The sequence below is a fragment of the Triplophysa dalaica genome, chromosome 3 (genome assembly GCF_015846415.1).
Source record: "Triplophysa dalaica isolate WHDGS20190420 chromosome 3, ASM1584641v1, whole genome shotgun sequence".
NCBI classification, from domain to species: domain Eukaryota; kingdom Metazoa; phylum Chordata; class Actinopteri; order Cypriniformes; family Nemacheilidae; genus Triplophysa; species Triplophysa dalaica.
In genome coordinates this window covers 15,831,741-15,855,264 of record NC_079544.1, presented here as the reverse complement: position 1 = coordinate 15,855,264, position 23,524 = coordinate 15,831,741, and the positions used below count along the sequence as shown (strand labels likewise).

General features: G+C 38.6%; 1 protein-coding gene across 8 annotated transcripts in view; it reads left to right on the top strand.

Annotated features, from left to right (window-relative positions):
• The first annotated feature begins 7,784 nt into the window (after positions 1-7,784).
• The window catches only part of kmt2cb (lysine (K)-specific methyltransferase 2Cb), a 90,313-nt gene continuing 74,573 nt past the window's right edge, over positions 7,785-23,524 (top strand). For all 8 annotated transcript variants that reach the window (XM_056744351.1, XM_056744352.1, XM_056744348.1 and 5 more), the window contains exons 1-2: positions 7,785-8,556; positions 11,569-11,751. In XM_056744351.1, the coding sequence (XP_056600329.1) occupies positions 11,570-11,751 (182 nt within the window). In that variant the 5' untranslated portion in view covers positions 7,785-8,556; position 11,569. The remainder of the gene's footprint in view (positions 8,557-11,568; positions 11,752-23,524) is intronic.

Sequence of the window (23,524 nt, the reverse complement as noted above, 5' to 3'; positions counted from 1 at the left end):
ACATTTCTTAAAATGATGCAAACATATTTTATTGTATACCCTGTTTATTGTTTTTGCCTCTTGTCATTTGCCCCGTTTCAGAAAAGAGATTTAGTGAAAACTCTGAGTATTAACCCTGAAATGAGGGAAACTCTGGGTTTTCCATTTCAAAATGCGAGGTATGTCAAAACCGAGAAAGCGGGGTAACTCAAGCCCGTTTCAAAAAGAGAGTCAGTAACCATAGTTACTTACTCTGTGAACCTAACCTGGTCGGGAGCAGGTTTTCTTTGGTGAACACAGAGTTTCTTTCGATCTCCTCCCACTTAGACTGTAAAGCGCAAGTGCTGTATCTCATTCATTCATTAAGTTATTCATGGCACACATTTTGATCAAACAGAGGCCATCTCAGTGACATGTCATATGCGCTTTTATATAGATCCTGTATGTGAAGAGGATGCATTAATTCATAGGGATGTACTTTGAATTCAGGAGAGCAATTTCGTACCCGAGTGGATTTTTTTATTTCCCTGTGCATTTTTATTTACACTGTTCCATTTTCAGCCATTCCAACACAAATCTGATCCGAACAGGGTTCGAACAGACTGAATTTGATACGAGAGTCTGACACCTTACATGCGTCCTATATACAACATGACGTCTCACGATTTAACCTTCAGCACTCATGCGGAGTGAGAATTTAACATTTTTTATTATTTCTGTGGTTTCAGTTATTTAACAATTAATATATTTGTTTTTTGGTACATTCATCTATTTATTAAATGAAACTTAAGTAATTTTCAGCACATTAGTAAATCCATTGTATGCAGGGCAGAAAGTGTGCCCCCCTCTCAAGCGCTTACTGCCATGATGTTGCTTTTTTTGGTGCCGTTGCCATGGTGAATCATAATATCAGAGCTCCATTGATCATTGCTTGTCGTAGTTCTGGTGCAAGCGCTTAACTCAAGAAAAGTCTACCCAGAGTTGATAGAACTAACTCAAATACCCCTGTTCTGTGGCCTATCTCATGAATCGAGGTGAACAAACACTAAGTTGCAGAGTCAATTCAATTCAATTCAAGTTTATTTATATAGCGCTTTTCACAATGTGTATTGTTTCAAAGCAGCTTTACAAGGGCAAACAGGAAAAACAGAAAAGTTAAAACACAGCACAGTGCATGGTATTTATACAACGAGTAAGTTCATTCTAATAAATAACATCTAATTTCTAAATAAATAAATAAATAAATGAATGAATGCAGTCTCCCGGTGAGCAGGCCAACACTGCCCTGCTGTGGCGAGGAACCCAAACTCCAATGATTCATTAATGGAGAAAAAAACCTCGGGAGAAACCAGGCTCAACCGGGAGGGCCAGATCCCCTCTGACGTGTCATAGCTGCACTCAGACTGGTGACATGTGATTTTAGTTTAGCATTTAATACCAAATATTGTAACTTCAGCATTAATAAGACAAATAGTCCGTCTTTGCTCTTGGTTGGGGATGTAGTGGTCTGAGCTGGGATGGTCCGATGGTCATATTTCTCTTGGCAGCTGGTGGAATTGCCTTAGATGGAGCTGGGATGGTCAGTCTGTCTGCAGCTGTATCTGGTGTAATCTCAAATTGGGGATGGGCATCTGTCGGTCGTCTGGACATGGTGGAACTTCTTCCTACCTCGGGATGGGCATGGGGATGGGCATCTGTCGGTCGTCTGGACATGGTGGAACTTCTTCCTACCTCGGGATGGGCATCCCGAGGCAGAGGGCGGAAAGAGAATAAATAGAATAATTAGCGTAGCTGCTGTTCATTAACTATGCATTAAGTGAAAGCTTGGCTGAAAAGATGTGTCTTTAATCTAGATTTAAATTGGGAGAGTGTGTCTGACCCTCGAATAGTATCAGGAAGGCTATTCCAGAGTTTAGGTGCTACGTATGAGAAAGCTTGTCCACCTTTGGTGGATTTTGTTATTCTAGGTATTGTCAAAAGTCCTAAGTTTTGAGATCTCAGCGAGCGTGATGGGTTGTAACGTGATAAAAGCTCGGTTAAGTAAGTAGGTGCTAAACCGTTCAGGGCTTTGTAAGTAATTAAAATAATTTTAAAATCAATGCGATACTTAATGGGTAGCCAGTGAAGCGATGATAAAACTGGGGTTATGTGATCGTATTTTCTTGACCTAGTAAGAACTCTGGCAGCTGCATTGTGAACTAACTGTAGTTTGTTTATCGATGATACAGGACAACCACTAAGTAGAGCATTACAATAGTCAAGCCGTGAGGTCACAAATGCATGAATAAGCTTTTCTGCGTCTGCAACACATAAACTATTTCGTAATTTGGCAACATTTCTAAGGTGGAAGAAGGCTGTTTTTGTGATATTTGAGATGTGATTTTTAAATGACAGGTTGCCGTCTAATATAACGCCTAGGTCTTTAACTGTATTTGTTGGAGTAACAGTGCAGCTTTCAATTTGCAGGCTGTAATCGGAGATATTCGGTTTACTTAATTTTGGTGCTATAAGTAATATTTCTGTTTTGCTAGAGTTTAAAAGGAGGAAATTACTAGTCATCCAATGTTTTATGTCCTCGATGCACTCTGCCAGTTTGGATAGCTTAAAGGAATCATCTGGTCTTGATGAGATATATAGCTGAGTATCATCTGCATAACAGTGGAAGCTAATTCCATGTTTTCTAATAATGTTGCCGAGGGGCAGCATGTATATGGAGAAAAGCAAGGGTCCAGAGTAAGTTTTGAGTTGACAAAACCAGACAAACCCAACCTGGTTTAGATCAGGTTCAGCTGTGGCACAACGCTTGGTTTAAACTTTCTCTGTCAACTCCGGTTTGATCCAGAGTTCATGAGGCACTTGCACCTGAAAGTGTGACTCATGCGGCAAACGCCAAATCACACGGAACATGGAAAGCATCATCAGTTTGATTGACAAATCACTTTCCTGTTGAAGATGACGAGATCATTATAAAAAAAATGTCATGCATTGAAACATATTTACAAGGCTCTTAAGACTTAACACGCCTGCAGTGAAAGATTGAGAAGGCAGCTACTGACTATATTTAACGAAACCCCCTCAAAACCAATGCACTTTCTTGAAACCTCTGCCTATGCTCAAACTAAACGTGAACTTTCCTGGGTAAAAACCCAAACCAGAATTTGTGATACGGGCCAGTGGACTGGTGTTTTTGTTTTGTTGCTTTGTCATCAAATAACCACAACTTCAAAAGTTTGGGATCCCAAACTATTTTCTTTAATGAATTTACAAAGTGTAGTACTGCATTAACAATTAAAAAATATGCTCTTCAGCCACCTGTCTCCATAATGGTGTGCAATAGCTTTTTTTTTCACAAATTCACAAAACCAATTTTCGCCCTACATTTTGTTAAAAAATAATTCTGCATGTCTGATACACTCGGCTCCCAAAAGCATTTATGTTAATTCTTTTGATAGGTCATACTAAACTTATTTATAGAATCTAATTAGCACCAGCTACAGGCAAAAGACGTTAAAAAGAGAGCATTTTACATGAATGATGATGTACAAATAATTGAATGGATAGCAATTCAGTATGGATACCCAAAACTAAAAGAAAACCTTGAAGCTATCAGACTCTTCCTACCTTTTCTATAGAATGCAGAAGAACACTGGCTTATTTCAAGCAAAACTGACTTTTCCATTCATTTGTGTCATCACAGGATGTTTCTTTTTTAACTTTCTTTGATGTTTTTAGTACTTTTATACTTCAGGTTAGTATAGGTTTATGGTCATTATCATATTGTGTAGCGTTGTTGTGAGGCCCTGGCTAAACCTGAGAACCTGAGGTGAAACTGAGAAGGCTTGGACCTGACAAGGCTGCAAATTTTGAATTCAAGGCCCTCTCTGTGTGACGTATCTCAGAGAAGACCCAAAACCCAGTCTAAGAAACCTCTATGGTCTCTCATTATTCATACTCAGAGGAGACTGTTTTGTGCTTTACTGTCGCAGTGGATAAAGATTTGGGATGGTAAGTTTGAACCACATGCTGGCCAACCTTTGAGGCATTATTATCATGCCCTTAAGCAAGACTTAACCCCAGGATGCTTTTGGAAATGAGAATTCAGTTAATGCTAAAGGATTTTTAGTCTCTACATATCTTTCCAACCGAAGGTCGAATCCATCATCACACTATTGGCAGGAGCCAGTGCCGTGGGGATGTGATATGAAATATTTAATATTTTTTCAGGAGCAATTATAGATTTTAGGGTAAATATGTTGTATTTCATTACACCATAGCAATAAATTCAACCTATAATGTTTCACGTATTACATAATTATATAGCAATATGTCAGGCTTTGGGTTAACCACCTGCCTGTCTTTCTCTCTTTCTCTGTGTGTGTGCTTGTTGTCGAGCGCTTGGCCTTGTTTTGATTACCGCCACATGATCATTGTCAGTGTGTGCATGTGCCCAACCCCTCTCGCCTCTTCACTCATTCCCATAATTAATGCCCATTTCCTTCACCCGGTTTTCGTTTATTTCACCCTATTTATGCACCCTAGCTTCTTTTCCATGTGTCATTCGATGTTTACTGCATTCAATGTTTACACCTTACTGGCATAAGTGCTGGGGCTGGACTGGTTCGGTTCTCCCTCGCCTGGGGAGGTTGACGTTACAGCTGTCGGCTCAGACGTTAAGCCATCAATTGGACTGCCTCACTTGTTCGTGGTTTACGTTCCTCAGAGTCAAGTCTTCCCTTCGTGTGGGTCCGGAGCCCCAGAGCCTCAATTACGGATTATTCCATCCAGTTCCAGACCCTCAGCGCCGCCTTTTATTGCAATGCAGCAGTGCTGCGCACCTGGTTCTTGGAGGGACGAAGGGATGAAGTGGCGGTCATGGACTTGCCTGAGGACCTGGACTGGCTTGTCACACTCGTCCTCTGGGTGAGAGACCGCTGGAGCCCCACGCCCCTTCTCCTTGGCCTGGGACTGATGCTACCGTCGCCGAGACTACAACTACTCATCCAGTGGGTGCTGAGCCTATGCAGTTGTGCCACCTTCATCTCACCCCTCAGCAGAAACAGTTACGTCTTGCTCAGGGCCACTGCCTCTACTATGGCAAGCCTGGTCACTTTGCCACCAAATGCCCTTTAAAATCCGTGGTCCACAAGTCGAGCGGAGGATCCTGGTGGGTGCATTACATCAACTTCATTTATTTATATAGCACATTAAATTCAAAGTTTTGCCAAAAGTGCTTCACAAAATTTAAAACCAATAGTACAATAAAAAAAAAACATACATCCAACATATAAGAAGGTCAGCCATAAAAACGGATAACAGCCATTAAACAAATCGCACATGCTCCGAAGGCCAGCCTTCAGGTTTTCAGGTGGGATTTAAAAACCCTACAGATGGGGCTAACTTTTTGACCATCCATTGAGTTTAGCACTACTTTGCTCATTCTTTCAATGAACATGAAAACCTCTCAATCTTTTTTCAAACAGGGCGACCCATCTGGCTTAAAGCAGTGTGCCCACATTGCCTGTTCAATAGATGGATCTAGATGGATTTTGTGTATACAGCTCAACGCGAGCTCTTTCACCAGCTGAATTTGTGTGAATGTACTGTGAGGCCTTCAGATTGCATTATAACACGTTATCGATCGCCTTTATTCTTTATAAAACTCGGTGCTGTCTCAATTATATGTTTTTAACTGAAGTCTTGAATCACCTTAGGTTACCAGACACCAGTCGGAGTGCTGACATCACGTTGTTCTTTGAAAAGTGATGCATCTTATTTCGGGGGCTGGCTGCCAAGGATTGTTCGTTTTGTTGCTATCCTTTTGTGACCGTTTTAACAGATGTGTACTGGCATCATTTCTACTATCTTCCCGCATGTCTTAATTTCTATAATAAAATTCTCATTAAATCAGTTTGATTAGCCTTATTTTTTACTGAAGCCAAAGATTGCACAGATGCATAATCTGAATAGGTTCTATGACTTGATAATCGATGATTTAAGATCTTTTGTGGCTGACACACACACACATTTACACCTAAAGGATTATTAGGAACACCATACTAATACTGTGTTTGACCCCCTTTCGCCTTCAGAACTGCCTTAATTCTACGTGGCATTGATTCAACAAGGTTCTGAAAGCATTCTTTAGAAATGTTGGCCCATATTGATAGGATAGCATCTTGCAGTTGATGGAGATTTGTGGGATGCACGAAGCTCCCGTTCCACCACATCCCAAAGATGTTCCATTGGGTTGAGATCTGGTGACTGTGGGGGCCACTTTAGTACAGTGAACTCATTGTCATGTTCAAGAAACCAATTTGAAATGATTCGAGCTTTGTGACATGGTGCATTATCCTGCTGGAAGTAGCCATCAGAGGATGGGTACATGGTGGTCATAAAGGGATGGACATGGTCAGAAACAATGCTCAGGTAGGCCGTGGCATTTAAACAATGCCCAATTGGCACAAAGGGGCCTAAAGTGTGCCCCACACCATTACACCACCACCATAATTGCATTAATGAGAAATTGAACAGGTGTTCCTAATAGTCCTTTAGGCGAGTGTATATAGCATGTATGTTGATTTACATTAAAAAGTAAAATTGTTACAAACAGAGACATGCTGTTGTAAGACACTGATGGTGCAACTACTGCGTGATGGCAAGGACTTCTAAAGTGACAGCCGTCATCCAGATTTTAAGGTCAAACTAATTTTACGAATACTATACCACTTGCATTATTCACTGTACAGGGATCAAGTTAAACAAATAGACAAACCATCCATAGCGAGATTCTTTTTTTAAAAATCCCTCTTAAGACATTTAGAGGAACAACGTGCATTTTGTGTGTTCCGATGTATGAATGAGTGATAGTAATATGATCTCAGCTGTAGGAAACAGTTAGTGTCACACTGCCCCCTGGCGGTATGTATTAGTACAAACTTTGTGAAAAGCATCTGATCAACTATTTATTCAAGGAGAGCAATTAATTGCAGGTAAGATTATATAATTGTTTCTCAATATTGACTTTGTTACATAAGTTACTAAAATCTTATAAACAAAAGGTCGAATTAAGTTTGATCAAACCATTTAATAATAGTACTAATATATAAATATAATGATATATCTGCATATATTTTAATCAAAGTATGCCCTCACATTATATATGCAAGATTTAGCAGATTTACACTTTAGACCAAGAAAGGAAGAAATAAAGGATCATACACATTTGTTTTATTATTATATATAGATATATTGAATAAAAACATCTCTGTTTAATAAATGTGAAAATTCTCATTTGTTTGGGTATCAGTTTTAAATCTGCATGGTGATAATTGTTAGGGAACATTGCTACTATCCTCTCCTGAAAATTTAGGCAAAATAATTTACTGTGGAGGTCTGGTCGCAGATATATAAATATTCCCACCAGCCTGTGCAGTCACTAATCAGTCATGATTACTTCAAATTCATTTCCTGAGATACAAAAAGGAGATAAATCGTTATTAACAAATGTATATATTTTCAAGCAAGTTACTAGAACCAACCTTCTCATGTATGGCTCGCATTGACGGTGAAGATCAATCATTCCGCTTCAGTGCCGGGATCCGTTCCGCATTTTGAAGAAATTTTTGTGCGTGGAAAAAAGTCGCCTCACCTGCTGAGCCTCCAACATATCACTCCGCAGGGTCAGTTTATAATATTTTTATTTTGCACTATGTTTTTAAACGATGGTTCAGGTTTAAGAAATACACTACAATTTTATAACGCAGAATAATAAAATGCATTTTTAAATGAGATGGCTCTATTCAACACAACGCAGCGGTTAATATTGTGGGACTACTTAACATGGTATCGCTCGCGGGGCGTTATTCGGCTACACTCAAATATGGCTACCATGGAGTGAGAGCTATAACTTTAATATTTGTATTATTACTGAAATTTAACGTTCTGCTTCATTCTTCGTTATACAGGCTCGTCTAAATGTCGTATATGTGTTGTGTGCATGGCTAACACGTAAACAAGGAAACCAAATCGATGTGTTTTGTGCTAATAAAGTGTTGCTCGAAATTTCAGCTGGCTAGGCGAGCTGGTCGAATTCGTCGGGATTGAAAACGAAATCTGCTCTCGGTTTTTCCATCGTTTGAGGATATTTTCGCATCATTTTACCGAATGTGGCGAGGGATCGGCGCCTGCCATCGCCTCGCTGGAGCTCAGATAGCGGTCGGTATGGCTTGTTTTCGTTCGAGCCTCGCTGGATGAGGGATGTAACCCACAAGGATTTGGCGATGTGGGATGAAGCGGAATAAAGAAAAGTGATCCGTTCAAACCGAAGGAAAGCGACCGCTTTCTGCTCATGGATTACGCATCGTTATTTTATTGGATATAAAAGTGGATTTGACCGGAATACGCGTGCAATATCGCAGGAGACATTGCTTTGTCACGTTGGCTTATTTTCCAGAGGAATAGTGGTCTGTTCCTCCCCAACCCCCCAGCGCCACAAACACTAAACAAAAGTACTGTATGTCACATATATGACGATTCTTGTCATGACGGAAATAAGTCAAAATTGCTAGGGTCGAAGAGGTAAGTAAACGTCGAACGACGAGTGTTGTGTGTTTCTCGTAACGTTAATTATTTGCGAGAGGTTTTTGTCGTTTATATGGCGTTTCTACACGCCGAACTGTTTATTTCGACCGCGTCTGCAGCCTTTTTTGCAACAAATAACGTCCTAATATTTCGATAAACCGCTAGAAGAGCTTTAAAAGGCCCTGCATCTTTACACACACTACCTTTAATGGGCCGTTATTTGATTCCCGCTTGGATAGGCGACTCCAGGCTTGTGTAATGTTTCCAAGTTAATCAAGCCGGCTTGCAAGGCCTCTACTGTATCCACTTATAACCTTTCCTTCGCGTTTGCGCTCATCTTTCCACCGTTACACCGACACATTTTAAGTTGTCATTACTTTGATCGCCAGCCGAGGGACGAATGTTGTGTGTTTAGCCAAGTGATACAGCTAGGATCTGCCTTTGGACTCCCTAAGCAGTGCCAATCCGCCTCTACTATGCAAAGTCACCAGCCTTTCAATGTTTTTCTGCTTTAAAATAAGGATTTAACTGGAGTTTTTCATGGTACGGTGGCATTATTGGCACCCTGTGCACATTTCTCCCTGAAACACAATGCTCTGGAGAGTGGAGACAAGTGAACAAAGGCAAAAAGCTGGACATGCCCCCTCATGTGAAGAAGCACTTGCTTTGTGTGGTTCTGTTGTTTCCACAGGGCTGTCCATCTGACATGGGCTTTATTCTTGCACGTAGTGTGACATTAGATAATTTGAGATGTATGGTTTTATATGCATTATGATCTCATTGTATAGACGTCTATTTACATTTGATTGTTTAGGGACCTATGAGTCAAGATAACTTGGGAAAAGTCCTTTATATATGGCTACTTAAAAGTTATTTTATCGTATAAGATAGACAGGCATACATGAGCCATACAAAGAGGCAGTTTCGTCTGTATGGTGGTATTTTTGGTGGACATAGATATTTTTTAAATAAATAGCTTAAAAGTGAAAATGTGCCGTTTTGTTCTTAACCATAAACGTTTCTTAGGGGGGTGTAAGTCAATATACTAAGGTTGATTTAGTCATTTTGGAAGCTATCGACAAGTTGTAAATATTATTGGAGCATTTGGATATCAAGGACATTTTAGGATACATGACAGAACATTGTTTACAATACAGATTACAGATACAGCAAATTAACAACATCAATAAACAGACAAAAGTGTATCAAATATACAGTATTAAAAAATGGTTTATACGGAGCCCTTATGTAATGGGTATGTAAATGCAATGCATATAGTGCTGCTATATCCAAGCTGATGGCAAGCGAGACAGAAAATCCTTAAATGCATATGATTTATGAAAAACTCCATTATACAATGTTTTTGTATGAGAAACAAGGAGAAAGCAGCGTAAGATTCAATAATCTTTTTACCCTTCTATTTCTCTTCTCATGCCTAGTACACCAACTTTTCAATATCTGTTTTGTTAAAATTGAGGCCATCTGTAGTTTTGGATGTTCACAAAAGTAACCTCTCCACAGATGTATTTATTGAAAACCTTTTCTTTATGGTTAAATGCACCTAGATGTGATGACTCATCCTGCACACAAAGGCATTTATACATGTTTTAATTCAATAAAAAGAATCTATCTTCTCCAGTACCACCTGCCATAGACTAGTAACTAGCAAATCAAGATTCACCAACAAAAACCTGTAAAAAATGACCACTTTAGTATGTCCCCCCACTTCCTGTTTTAAAGGGAAATACATCAACATAAAAGAAGATTGTGCTCATTAAGCTTTTTCATTGGGTCTTTCAACGAACACGGTTGCGTTCATTCAGGCTAATGGTAATGCACACAGCCTCACTGAAGGCTTGACTCAACCATGTGAGGTCTAATTGTTTACTCAAGGCAGGATACAATGAGCGCTGCCCAGGGAGGGATCACATGTAGTTCCCGGAAAAGACAGCATCCCGTTGGCAGTATGCCTTGTCAGCTGAGTGGACAGGTTGGCAGAAGCACCATGCAGAGCATGCAAGCAAGGGTCAGTGCTGTGGATCTGGCAGAGCAGCAGCTAACAATATGCGCTACGTTTAGGAGGGATACAGCAACGCAGCTAAAACTTTGTCTCTCGGTGTGGCGTCTTCAACCTTACAACGTGTATACACCGGACGCGTTGCGACTAAAGACAATAGAACGCTTTAGAAACCATTATAATTTGAAATTGTGTCCACACTGGATGGCTGCGGCTTGACAATCCCTTTAGAACAAGCCGTGTGTTGTCGCGTCGCGCCGGTGGCGTCTGGTGTAGACACTGTGTTATGGTGCAGCTGTTGTAGAAAGAATCAAAGGACAATAAGAATTAGTCTGGATTAGAGAGCTCATTTTCTCTACAAAAATTCTGTTGTTTGATAAGATACTTTTGCAAGGAGTAATAAGCGCAATTATAATTATAGGAATCATAATTGCTGGTGTAGATCATAAATAATTAAACAAAACTTAATAGTAATTCTTTATGTAGTCGGCACACCAGACAATTTTTTCCTCTATTTTGAAGAGTTTATAATAACTTTTTTTTAAATGTTTTTTCTAAGTCTACCGCTTTTTGTCTGTAGGATTATGAGAACTGTTTTATTTGGAATTATCAACCGTGCCAACTCTGGTTTTGACTAATTTTTGTTAAACTTTGGTTAGTTTGGAGAGGAGTTTTGTGGTCTCTCTGCAATGAGAAAATTATACAAGCTTATAAAATATAGTTTAGTCATTAACCTCAAGGTTTATTTTCTCTTCTGGCATTAATAAAGTGAAGTCCTCAATAAAATATGAAAATGTCATGTTTACAATGTGAAAATGTGTTGCAAAGTGGGTGGGAAACATGCAGTGTTAAAGTCTACCTCAAAATCATTTATGTTTACATTTACATTTTAATGGCTTACACCTATATAGTGTTAATTACACAATTATTGATGCACATCATGTGTAAACTTAATTGAGATAAGGGTATTGTATTTTTCTTTTCTGTCACAGAATGTCTTCAGAGGAGAAAAGTCTGGAGCCCTCTGACAAAGGACCCTCGCCACCCCCTAGCAGCTCTGGGGCCACTCCCACTGGAAGTCCAGCCCCCACAGATAAGCGGCCCCGTGGCCGCCCTCGCAAGGAATCATTATCCACAACACCACCACTTCCGTCTGTGTCCCGACAGAGAAAGAAGTAAGTTCAGCTTAACTTCTGGTTTAAGAAGCGATGATTGTAAATGACCTTTGCAAAATTGAATACATTTACATGCGCTTCAAAAATGTGCAAAGCATTGCACAGCTGATGAGCTTGAAACTAAAAGCATGTCTTCTTTAGAATTTCTGATGTTTCCTAACTTCTGGAGTCAATTTCTCTTCTAAGTTAAATGTTAAGATGTGGAGCAGGACTTGGGTCCAGTGATTGTTCGATGTGGGTGGGGCTACCCAGTGCTATGACACAAATAGAAACCAAGCGGCTGACAACATGTAGTGACGATTGCCGCTGTCATGGTTGGTTATGATAGGAACTTGTTTTTAAACATGGTTGAGATCACTTTTATCGCTTGTCGTATCATATTTATCCACCTTGTCTCCAACTATGTTAATTTACACTTAGTCATTTAGCAGACACTTTTATCCAAAGCGACTTACAGAGAGTTCAGGGAGCAATACGCCTAATAAGAGTAATGCACTGATATGTCTCTCTGACAGACATATTGGAGTAATGGAGCTTTCAATTATTCCCCCCAAACCCTTAAGCTATATACTTATAGAAAACATTCACAGAATTAATTTGAGTTCATCTTCTCAGAAGAACCTGTTAAGAGTTCACCTGACTGGTTGTGATCCAGGGATGGGCTTCACACTAACAAGAGTCAATTCAATGTACAAGAGCATGTATTGAACTGTATTTCTGTCAGACTTCCTCAATTTCACATCTGCATTTGTGAGAAGTGTATACATCCTATGTGGCTTACATAATCATCTAAACGTAGGGGAGGTTCCAGGCATTTTTCCTTAGGGAATTAATTATATAGGAGCGTTTGAAGTGAAAGGCGCAGGTGTCTCTGCCAGCTTTTGAGCTAAATGTAAACGTTTTAGGTGTGATGTCAGTGTCTGCGAATGGGAACCGTGCCATGCTAAGTGTGTTGTATTGGTTCATCTCACAAAAATGTTAAGGGCTTTCCAAAGGTATTAATCAATAATAAGTAGATTTTAAATAATTTTTAAGACAAAGTATTTGGTCCTTCGCAACGCAAAAATCGCTGGCACGATGCTACTATGGTGGTTGCAAGGGTTTTGCTATGCAATTGCAAAGTGATGTCAGTGGTTTTTACACATTGAAGATGTTAGTGTCGGTGAGTTGCTAGTTGATTGCTTACTGTTTGAACTGACCGTCACAACTGTCTTTATGATATTGTAGTGCCAGAATACATTATTTGCCCATTGTTATGTCTGATATGATAAAAAGAAAAGAAAATAATAAGTCTCATTGGTCATACCACTCATCTTCTCAAGGCAAACTTGTAACACAAACAGTAATATACTGAATAACTTTAAGTTGCCTTTATATTTGGTTTAGTAGGTTTTGAATTTGGTCCCATAGTGTATAAGGAAACTATATGTGACCCTGGACCACAAAACCATATAAGGGAATATATGTGTCAAAATTATTGTTTCTTCTTTTATGCCAAAGTTCATTATCATATTATGTAGAGATCATGTTCCATGACGATATTTTGTAAATTTCCTACCGTAAATGTATCAAAACTTTATTTTTTCTGAGTAATATGGCATGGACAGCTTTAAAGGCCATTTTCTCAATATTGTGATTTTTGCACCCCTCAGATTCCAGTTTTCAAATAGTTGTATCTCGGCCAAATATTGTCTGATCGTTACAAATCATGAATCACTGGAAAGCTTATTCATTAGGATGTATGCATCTCAATAAAAAATGGAGCCTAATGTGTGGTTTTGTTGTCCAGGGTCACATATGGTTTGTTTTACCTATTGAGAGTATTCGATCCTTCCAATCCAGTTTGAAACTCCAGTCCAGATTTTATATCCTACTTCTCTGTTGGCTCTACTTCCTAAAACAGTTTTTTTTCTCTCTCTATGGTGGGATCATGGGGATAAGTTATAGGTCTCTGGGCTTGGGGGTTGGGTGCTGTGCAAGCCTAAATGGACCATGCATTTCTGTATTCCCCTCTTTTCTTTTCACTAAAGTATAATACAGACCAAAAGTCTAGTAGTGTGTATGTACACACATATGCTTAAGCTTTAATCTGCATGTGTTGAAAATGCTTTTGATTTCAACTGCAGAAACAACATGCGAGTTAAAAACATGTAACGGCAACAGTATTGCATAGTGGCATATGACAGGGAATTGGAAGTGTGCACCAGTGTGTATTACTTCCATCAGGCCTGTTTTACTCCTGAATAGGAACAAGATGTACAGTAGTATTTTAAGTTACTTCCATATTGTACAGTCTGGAGCTTGTTTAGTCAGTAGCATGTTTCCTCCGCGCCGTCAACCATACAGAACTGATGTTTAACTGTCTGGGTACCATGATGCATTTTTAATTCTCTGTCAGTTACCAAGTCATTTTGGGGTTGGGCATGCAACTTGTTTCTGCTGTGCATACATCCAACCGGTTTGCAAAGCTGAAAATTCATTCCAAATGTGCTGTGGCAACTGGACGAATTGATGAATACATTGTGGTCAGTCTGATTATGTGGCACTGTTGTGTAAGCATGTACATTAGCATGTTTGTGTTGTTGTGAATGATTTTCTCTCACAAAAGTAATTGCTACTGGTTATCGTTGTGCTCAGGTTGTGAACAACTTTGTCGTGGGGGATGTTTTCTTGGAACACTTTAGGCCCCTTAGTGCCAATTGGGCATCGTTTAAATGCCACAGCCTACCTGAGCATTGTTTCTGACCATGTCCATCCCTTTATGACCACCATGTACCCATCCTCTGATGAATACTTCCAGCAGGATAATGCACCATGTCACAAAGCTCGAATCATTTCAAATTGGTTTCTTGAACATGACAATGAGTTCACTGTACTAAAATGGCCCCCACAGTCACCAGATCTCAACCCAATAGAGCATCTTTGGGATGTGGTGGAACGGGAGGTTCGTGCATCCTACAAATCTCCATCAACTGTTGAATCAATGCCACGTAGAATTAAGGCAGTTCTGAAGACGAAAGGGGGTCAAACACAGTATTAGTGTGGTGTTCCTAATAACCCTTTAGGTGAGTGTATTTTTTTTGGGTTTAAATGAAAATGGTTGAAGTAAACCTTGGATGTTTTCAATTCTTTATAACAAATTATTACAAGTAACTAAAAATTGTTAATGCTCTGGGGAAAATCGGTAATTTGAGTATTATATTGTAATTTTTTTAACAAATATCAAGATGCAATCATAATCGTAAACCCAGTATCTTGCATCAAATTATGAGTTGAGTGCTCCGTTTCACCCCTATAACTTAGATAATGTACTTTTTATTTATACTATATGGATTATAATAATAATAATACAATTTTGATCATAAATATGTGTTACTATCATTTTTATAATATACTGATGGAGAATGCATGTGAAATTTTGTTGTGCTTGCACCATCACAATATTTTATTATATTATTTGAATATATATATATATATATATATATATACACACAGTAAGTATTTATTAAACTGGCAGTCCGTAAGAATGACCTCTTTGTCGCCATCTTAGTTTGTAATTGCTACTGCAAGTGATGTGCGGAGGTATGTTGTGTTTGGGCACTACTCGACTGGGCGCATGAGTTTGATTTTATAAACATAATAAACATAACAATTAACGTAGCAGATGATACAATACGAAACAAATAAGAGCATAAACAGACCCAAATAGTACAAATAGGGGCTTTGTTGAAGTGTTTTTATATTATTTCGGGAAAATTCCCACGAAATACAGATGTGGTGAGTTCATTTCTAAATCACACGAGGTGCCAAAATAATATTAATCCCGTGCAAATAGGGCTTGAGTTACATTTATCATAATGCAGAATACAAGGAGAGAAAGAACAACCTATGAACCTGTACCTGACTGTATTAACACAACAAGCGTGCTACGGTTTTTGTGTTATCTATTGAAATATTCAAATGTCTTACCTGTTCTGTTCAGAAGAAATAAAGCCATATCTGCATTTGTTTTCAATCCTTTCAGATCACGGAGTTCACGACACCTTTGAAACGCCTTGCCAATATTAATTCTTGTTTCCGCACGAGTCCTATCACATTCTGTGTTTCTTTGTAAAGTCTCATCAGTTCGTACTTTCTTGGTTTTCACAACTGATGAATCCCCAGATGGAAGTGCTGCTTGGCATTTAAAATTTAAAGTACTAAACGCCGCCACAAATAATATAAAAATGTCCAAGAAAAAAAATCTGCGTGCAATGCTACCGGTCACCCGCAGCATCCACACGAGGGCTAGCAGCCGGATCCTCTTCGTTGTGTTCACGAATGTGACGAAATGACGCGTAGATGAAACACTAGCCGACAAGGAATATTACCAGGGGCGTCACTAGGCCCTTTTAGGGGAGCTTTAGCCCCCCTAAACTTCTGCCCAGCCCCCCTAAAAAATTATTAGATTAATTAATTTGTGATGGCTTCAGTCCCCTTTAAAAACTAATTTGAAACGGCGGCGCGATGCTTCAAGTTTCGGCTCCTCCCCTGATCTAAGTCTGCATAAATTCAGCGCGTTATTCAATCCGCAGGGTCGCCGAGCGGAGCGAACATCAGAGAGGAAAAGGTGTGTGTGTGCATTTATTGATAGATTGCTATGATATGACATATACATCGGTGAAGTTATTGTAATTGCAGTTTACATATTGTTACCGGACCAGTACACGGTTCGGTTTCTCGTTCAATACCTGTACGTCTTCGCTGCGTTTATCCCTTATCACAGTGTGATAGTGTTTTTTTCTTCCAACAAAAATAAAGCGATAACCACCCATGCAAACATATTTTAGAAAACGATTATGATTTATTTTTATTTTTTACTTTTTAACATTTAAAACTTATGAAGGTGTATCTTGGCATCGCATTATGTTGCCATCATGCACAGAAATGGTTAAATACACTGATCATTGTCTGAAAGCAACAAATGGCACAGAGAGAAAAACATCATGTGGAGTTATTTTATTTTGTTTTGTTTTAATAAATATATTTTTTTGTATAAAGTAATAATGAATCATTAGTGTATCATGATACATTAGAGTAAGAGTAGAGTAAAGGGATTTGTGTTTTATTTTAGGTAATTGATTTATAGAAGTGGCAAATTGATAATTCATGTTCTTACTTTTAATTAACGTGTGTACTTGTGTTTGTACAGTGAATAATGAATCAGGAAGTCTTCTCACATCTAAATGTTTCAAAATTTGTTTACAGTGTTGTATATGGCCCAGTCAGTACTCCTACTCCCATATATGAAATACAGGGAATACAATAAAATAGTGAATAGCAATAAGGCTTGTAGTATACAACCCTACCCTAATAGTCAAATAATATTTTTTTAATCATACCCTTATCGGGGACTGAGCCCCCCTAAAACGAAAATCCTAGAATCGCCCCTGAATATTACAAAACATTATTTCAAGCTTTCCGTGGTGAATCCACCAAGGATAAACAACACAGTTTTATACGCCGTTCTTTCATGGACTTGCTCAATAATTGGTTTTAGTTAATTTTTTATCCAAAAAAAACGTATGGACTTTAATTCAACATTACCTTCACATAGAAATGTTATTTCAGCTAAATAAAACACCAAATGTTTTACTGGCCTTGATTTGTGGCCTGTGTTTTTTTTGTCCATGTGCGTTTTTAACCTCTGGGGTGATTCCCCTCAGTTTGTCAACTTCCATCCGTTAGCTGTCTGCCATAGGAAGTCATTTGCAGGGAGGAGTCATTTTTGGCATGAGACAGACTGTGATTTCTCTCTCCAGTGGCACTGGTAATTACCCTTCCGTCCCTCACGCTCCCCCTCACAGCGGCCCTAGAGAGGGGCAGGCATTCCTCTCGACTCTGCTTGCTGTACCTCCTTCAAATTTAAACCGAGACTTTAATTTGAATGCCTGACAATTATCACCCTGATGAAGTGATACATAGATCATACAAGGAGAGCCCCCCACGGGATTCTGACAACCACGGATCTTTACTGCGCTTTTGCGGGGTGGATGTGCAGGAGCGCATATTTGGTTATGTATGGATGTGTCGCTTGTTAGTTATAACTTATGCAGTGGTTGCGAACTGGTGAGTCGTGACCTTTTGTAATTGATGCCAATAGTTGGTAATGTAATATAACAGTAACCCAAGTTATAATGTAATTCTTTTGTATTCTTAATACGTCATATGTAGAGGGCAAATGTTGGTCTAAAAACTCAGTGTCAGATATCACGGATATTGATGATGTGTGCTTGTCAAGCAGTACCATGAAACTTTACTGTTACTGTATATACAGAGTAACTAAATGTGACTATATGTGACTGTCTTTTTGGTTTGCATATAGACATGTATATACGTTCACATTTGATATTGTTCTGCTGTTCATGAAAACCAAGCTGGAGACTAAATCAGGGTGGCCCAATCCTACAGAGAGACAATGGTAATGATGCAGAACCCCTGTCTATATATAGATTCTGTAGGTTAAATGCAGGCTTGATTGAAGTATTACAGTTCATATGTGTGTATGCGTTAGTATCTTCTTAGTCAGGGGTAGATAGAGGCCCTGTGACTACTGATTGTTCCAAAAAAGGAGCATTATGCAGCTCCATGGCAACAGCTTCAGACTGCAGTCTTTCTGAAGGCAAACTCATACGTCTGGCAATGTGTTGGTTCTCCCTTTAACATCAGTTCTATTGAATGGATGAGAGATAAAAGAGCAACGCTTATTGGCATCAGTATAGGTAAAGGGGGTTGCGTTTCCATCTGTCCAAAAACAAAGATGGATTTTACAAGCGGCTGCATAGCATTAGTCAATGAAGCATCATAAAGCAGACAACAATTAGCTTTTCAAAAGACGCAAAACAGATGACAGCTAAAACAGTGTTATTAGGGGGACTACAGCTTTGTTACAGCTTTTCTGCAGCTCGATGATATAGCATACTGCTAGTTCATTAGTTTGTTTCCCAGAGAATGCACATCAGATGTAAGGCATAAATTAACTATCTTGGATGTGTGGGACAACTGCATAAATGTTAATTTGATTTGTTTTAGTTCTAGTTTTGATCCGACAGGTATGATCCACAATGGTTCTGCAAATCTTGAGAAATAGAATATTGCATGTGGTGCGAACATCACCTTTCTAATGTAACCACATTCTCACTATCATCCCTTTTAAAATACAGTTTTTTTCAAGTTTATTGTGCGTAGGGTTATGCAGGACTAGTTTTTTTTATCGTCAGCTACAACTTTCTAGGCCACTCAAAGTCCTGCCAGGATGCAATGTTTTTTATAAAAAATATTATTTGACATTTAATTTTCAGATGTTAAACATGATGCAGATACCAAGCATTGCACCACACCCCTCCTGGTTGCATTATTAATAGTCTTGCATAGACAGATCTTTATACTGAAGGGCTGTACAACATTGACAGCTTTCATTGGACAAGGCTCGCCCAAAAGGCCTTATGACTGACAGGTAAAGCAACCGATCACGTTTAGTTTTTTTGACACATCATGTTTAGAGGCATAGAAATGTCCCCAAAGTAACAGAAAAGATAACAGCAACAACAATTATTAGAGTTAGAGTATACAATTAGAGTATATGCCGTGATATTAGAATACTTTTAAGAACTTAGTTCGAACTTTGTTCGTAGGGATGTAACAATATCAGGGCTCTAGACTGGTTTTAACTATATTTTAAACTAAATGTTTGCGTGTTTGTATGCTTGTAAAGCTAATGCAGGAAACATGCGTTTAAACTTTAATGACTATCAGAGCTCTACACTCTGTCTGAACCCACCAAATCTGTCACTCAAAACACATAAGCACACAAGCGTGCCTAGACCATTTAACAAGAGTATAAGATTAGTAAGATTTAGTATTTAAAGTTTATTTATGCCAATGTGTAGTAAAGTACAATGCAGTATAATAATTTAGTTCTGAGTTGCTTTTGAGTTTTGTGTTTTAATTTTATGTGGTAAAAATGCTTTTATTTTAAAATAAGGTCTGGCAAATGAAGGCCAGTGGCAAAATTATAGCTTTTTGCAAAGACGGCAATAAAGGAGGATTGTGAAGAGTATATTTGTGTTGGATCATTTCATATAACATTTTCCAATGTTTTAGATTGTAGCTTTCATGAATAAAAATCTCTAAAAGCCTGTGCACTGCCAGCAGGGCTCCAGACTGCGACTTAAACGGTCACATTTGCGACCAGAATATTCATTTGCGAGTGATATTTTTGCAGAGATCGGATCATTTCATATAACATTTTGCCACCGCGATCATGCATATTTGCTCATTTTTAAAGTGGGAGGGAGAGAGAGCTGTGCAGGTAAACCTGACTTTCCTCCTAAGAGCGACTGACTCTCATGCCTCTGGTGCAACTGTTTACACCAGCAGCTGGGCTTTTCCCCGCATGCTCAATGCCAGCACTCTGCTCTCCATTTTTTGCACTCTCAGCGCACCAGTGCCCGATTAGGCAGCATGGAATAAGCGCATGCAGATGTCCACCAAAAATTCAATGGAATTGCGCGGATTTTCAACTGTGATGCACTGTTTGCTGTGACAGATTTTAGTGAGCTTGAGGATGAACAATGTGATATTTCAGGAGTTTAAAGCGAAACAAACCACAAAAAAGTTCAGGGAACGTAATTTATCTGTCTATTACTTGAGACACCGCTGGATCATCTCAAATTGGTTCATAGCGAGAAAAAATGACATACAAATTATCTTGTCAAGTTTTATTTGAAGTTATCTTTACATTGTGTTGTGAACATGCTGAAAATTTTCATTATTACAAACTAAAATCAACATTTGCTAATAACGTATTAACATAACCCACTTTTCTTTGCTTTAAACTCTATAAACAATAAAATGTTTACTCTTTCATACGGTTTCTATAATATATTAATATGGTCTTAACATGCAACTTTTCTGTTGGTTCAAATGAATTCAGACTACAAATTTGGTCTGGTGAATTTAGAGTTTAAACAGTCGTCAATACCGAAGCTTCTCTGCCTCTTTTTAAATAACCAAAACCAAATCTGTAATCAACTGCATTAAGTATTGACAGGCAGCAATTAAGACTATATAACACATCTACGTATATTTATATTTGTTGGAAAAAATGTAAACAGATACTATTCTGCAGATTTTCCCCAAAACTTCTGTGAGAGGGAAATTCTGTGAGAGGGAAGATGTACAAACAACAGGATAAGTAAAAGTACGTCATTTAAAAATGTAATGTTAAAAAAGTTCATGTTACTGTATGTGGCTCTTAAATAAAACAATTTGGCGCCTGTGTTTTTCCTCTATAGGAGCCAATGGGTCCTTAATTGCTTTTTTGTCTGGAGCCCTGCCCAGTAAGTCAAAGCACAAAATATTAAGATTGAGTTCTCTTTTTTACCTTTTTACTCTGAAACAGTCATTATTTACAACATTACTTCAAAATTCCCATAATAACAAGAAACCTTGTAAAATTGGGAAATAAAATGAGTCATTCACAACAAATAAAGGAAGAAAATAGCTTTAAGAAACGTGCTTTAAATATGGTGTTATTGTGTTAAGTGTTGAAAGAGAGTTTACATATATAATAAAAATAATCACATCATAAACAATGAATTGTACTAATTTCTTATTGATTTATTAATGTCTTTTTTCTAACCTCACCCCATGACCACCAAGTAGCACCAGTAACTTAGTATCACCAGTGCCACCTCTCTCAAATGTTAATCTAGAGCCCTAAATATCAAAGTCTCACTGTACGATAATACATCGGTATAAATCCACTGAACGGTATTTATTGCTCTATTTAAAATGACAAATGATGACTTGGAAACATGCCATAAGCATCCTCTTTTCTTTATCCTCTAACTCATACCTCTAAGCTACAGTTATGATTATAGTATATGATACTGGTCACATGACCTAAAAATTCTGTTTATAAAAGAAAATAATTGCACCAGATTCTCTATGTTAGGCCCGGACCTATCGTTTCATAGAGTCATGTGACTACCATAATATTGAGACAATTTTGCTATTGCGGTTACACTATTGATAATATTGTTACAATCCTAGTTGATCGTGGTGAATTCTTATTGCAACCGATGTAAACACAACAGCTTCTTAGATTTACATTTAGTAATTAAGCAGACGCTTTTATACAAAGCAATTTACAAATTGGAACAAAAGACGGCTTTACATTGACTCCAGGCAGACCATTAAAGAATGCGACACGCATGTCTCCCGGAAATCCTGTAAAGTTTGACCAATCAGATGACATCTTCGAATGTGCTGACGTATTTCCAGAACGGTGTGCCTTATGCATCAGACATCACCATCAGACGACCAAGTGTTTTAGCTGTCAAGGTACTATTTATCTAACCAACTTAGTCCTCCTGGAAGTTTATTTCACTGAATAGCAGAATGTGATTAATGCTCTGACAAACACTAACAGTGCACCAGTTACACGTGATGGATGAACAAGTAGTACTCAATATCAGAACATTATATTCACACTGTATTTTGTCAGGGAATGAAAAATGGTTAACATAGTTAATGGAATTATATCGAGGGCCTGATCATTAGGCAGAATTGGAACCAGAACCTGAACTGGAAAATGTATTATGATTCCCACCTCTACCCATCTCTCCCAGCTCTTACATGTGGCTCAGTGTTTAGAGCATGGCGTTAGCAATGCCAATGTCATGGGTAAGAACCCAGGGATTGGACATACATAGACTATTGTATAGTATAATGAAATGTAAGTCGCTTTGGATAAAAGCGTCGGCCAAATGCGTAAATGTAATGTAATTGTAATTAATTATGGTTTATTTATACTGATTAGTGCTGGTTCGGTGCAGATCTTGGTGCAGGTTCATTGTTTCCCCTATGTTTATGGCTTTGGGGGGGTATGTGCGGCACCTTTATTTTCTTTCTGGCGGGGGTCCGGACAGTACGTCAAAGTGAATTGCTGTTTTCCGGTTTGCATTAAAAATTCTGTGTGCTTAATTACACTGTGAACTGTCTCTGTCCGTGTTTGTCTGTATGCTGAGATAGATAAACACATCCCCAATATCTAATAGCGAGTGGTGATCGGGCGTTGAAGCGAGACTACCTGCAACAGGTAGTGTGCTGTTTTCGAGTATAATGCTGACGAACAGACGCATACTGGCTTATTGTATGCCCGTTGTTTATTGTATGCCCGTTGTACTGATGATGTCCAAAATTGGCACATCAAGAATGTATTTTTACTAGAGGTGTGAACTAGGGATGAGCGAGTACAGCATTATCTGTATCTGTTAACCATATGAATTATCTGTATCTGTATTCGGACTGGGCGGGGCCTAACCAGGAAGTGGGCGGGATTTTAACCCAGAAATTTGGTCGGGTTGTCTTGAGATGGGCGGGGCTTTAACCGGTATGTTATTTTAAGCGTGCAATTGATATTGGTTGATCAGAAATTGTTATATTTATTGCGGATTAGAAAAATATTTACATGACAGCATCAGCATTGAGCTTCAGATCAATGGTTTTGATCACGATAACAAACAAACTATATACAGAACAAGTTTTGCAACAATGACTACAACACATGCGGTTGCAATTATGAAGTAAAATGTAATGAACAAGAGTTTGCGTGAAGTAAAAAAAAATGGTTAGAGCCAGCTGACGGTTTAAAAAAGAAAAGAAAAACTCTTTCTTTTGCGAGTGCGAGTCGCATTCTACCATGCACCACATCTGAACAAACCCCACG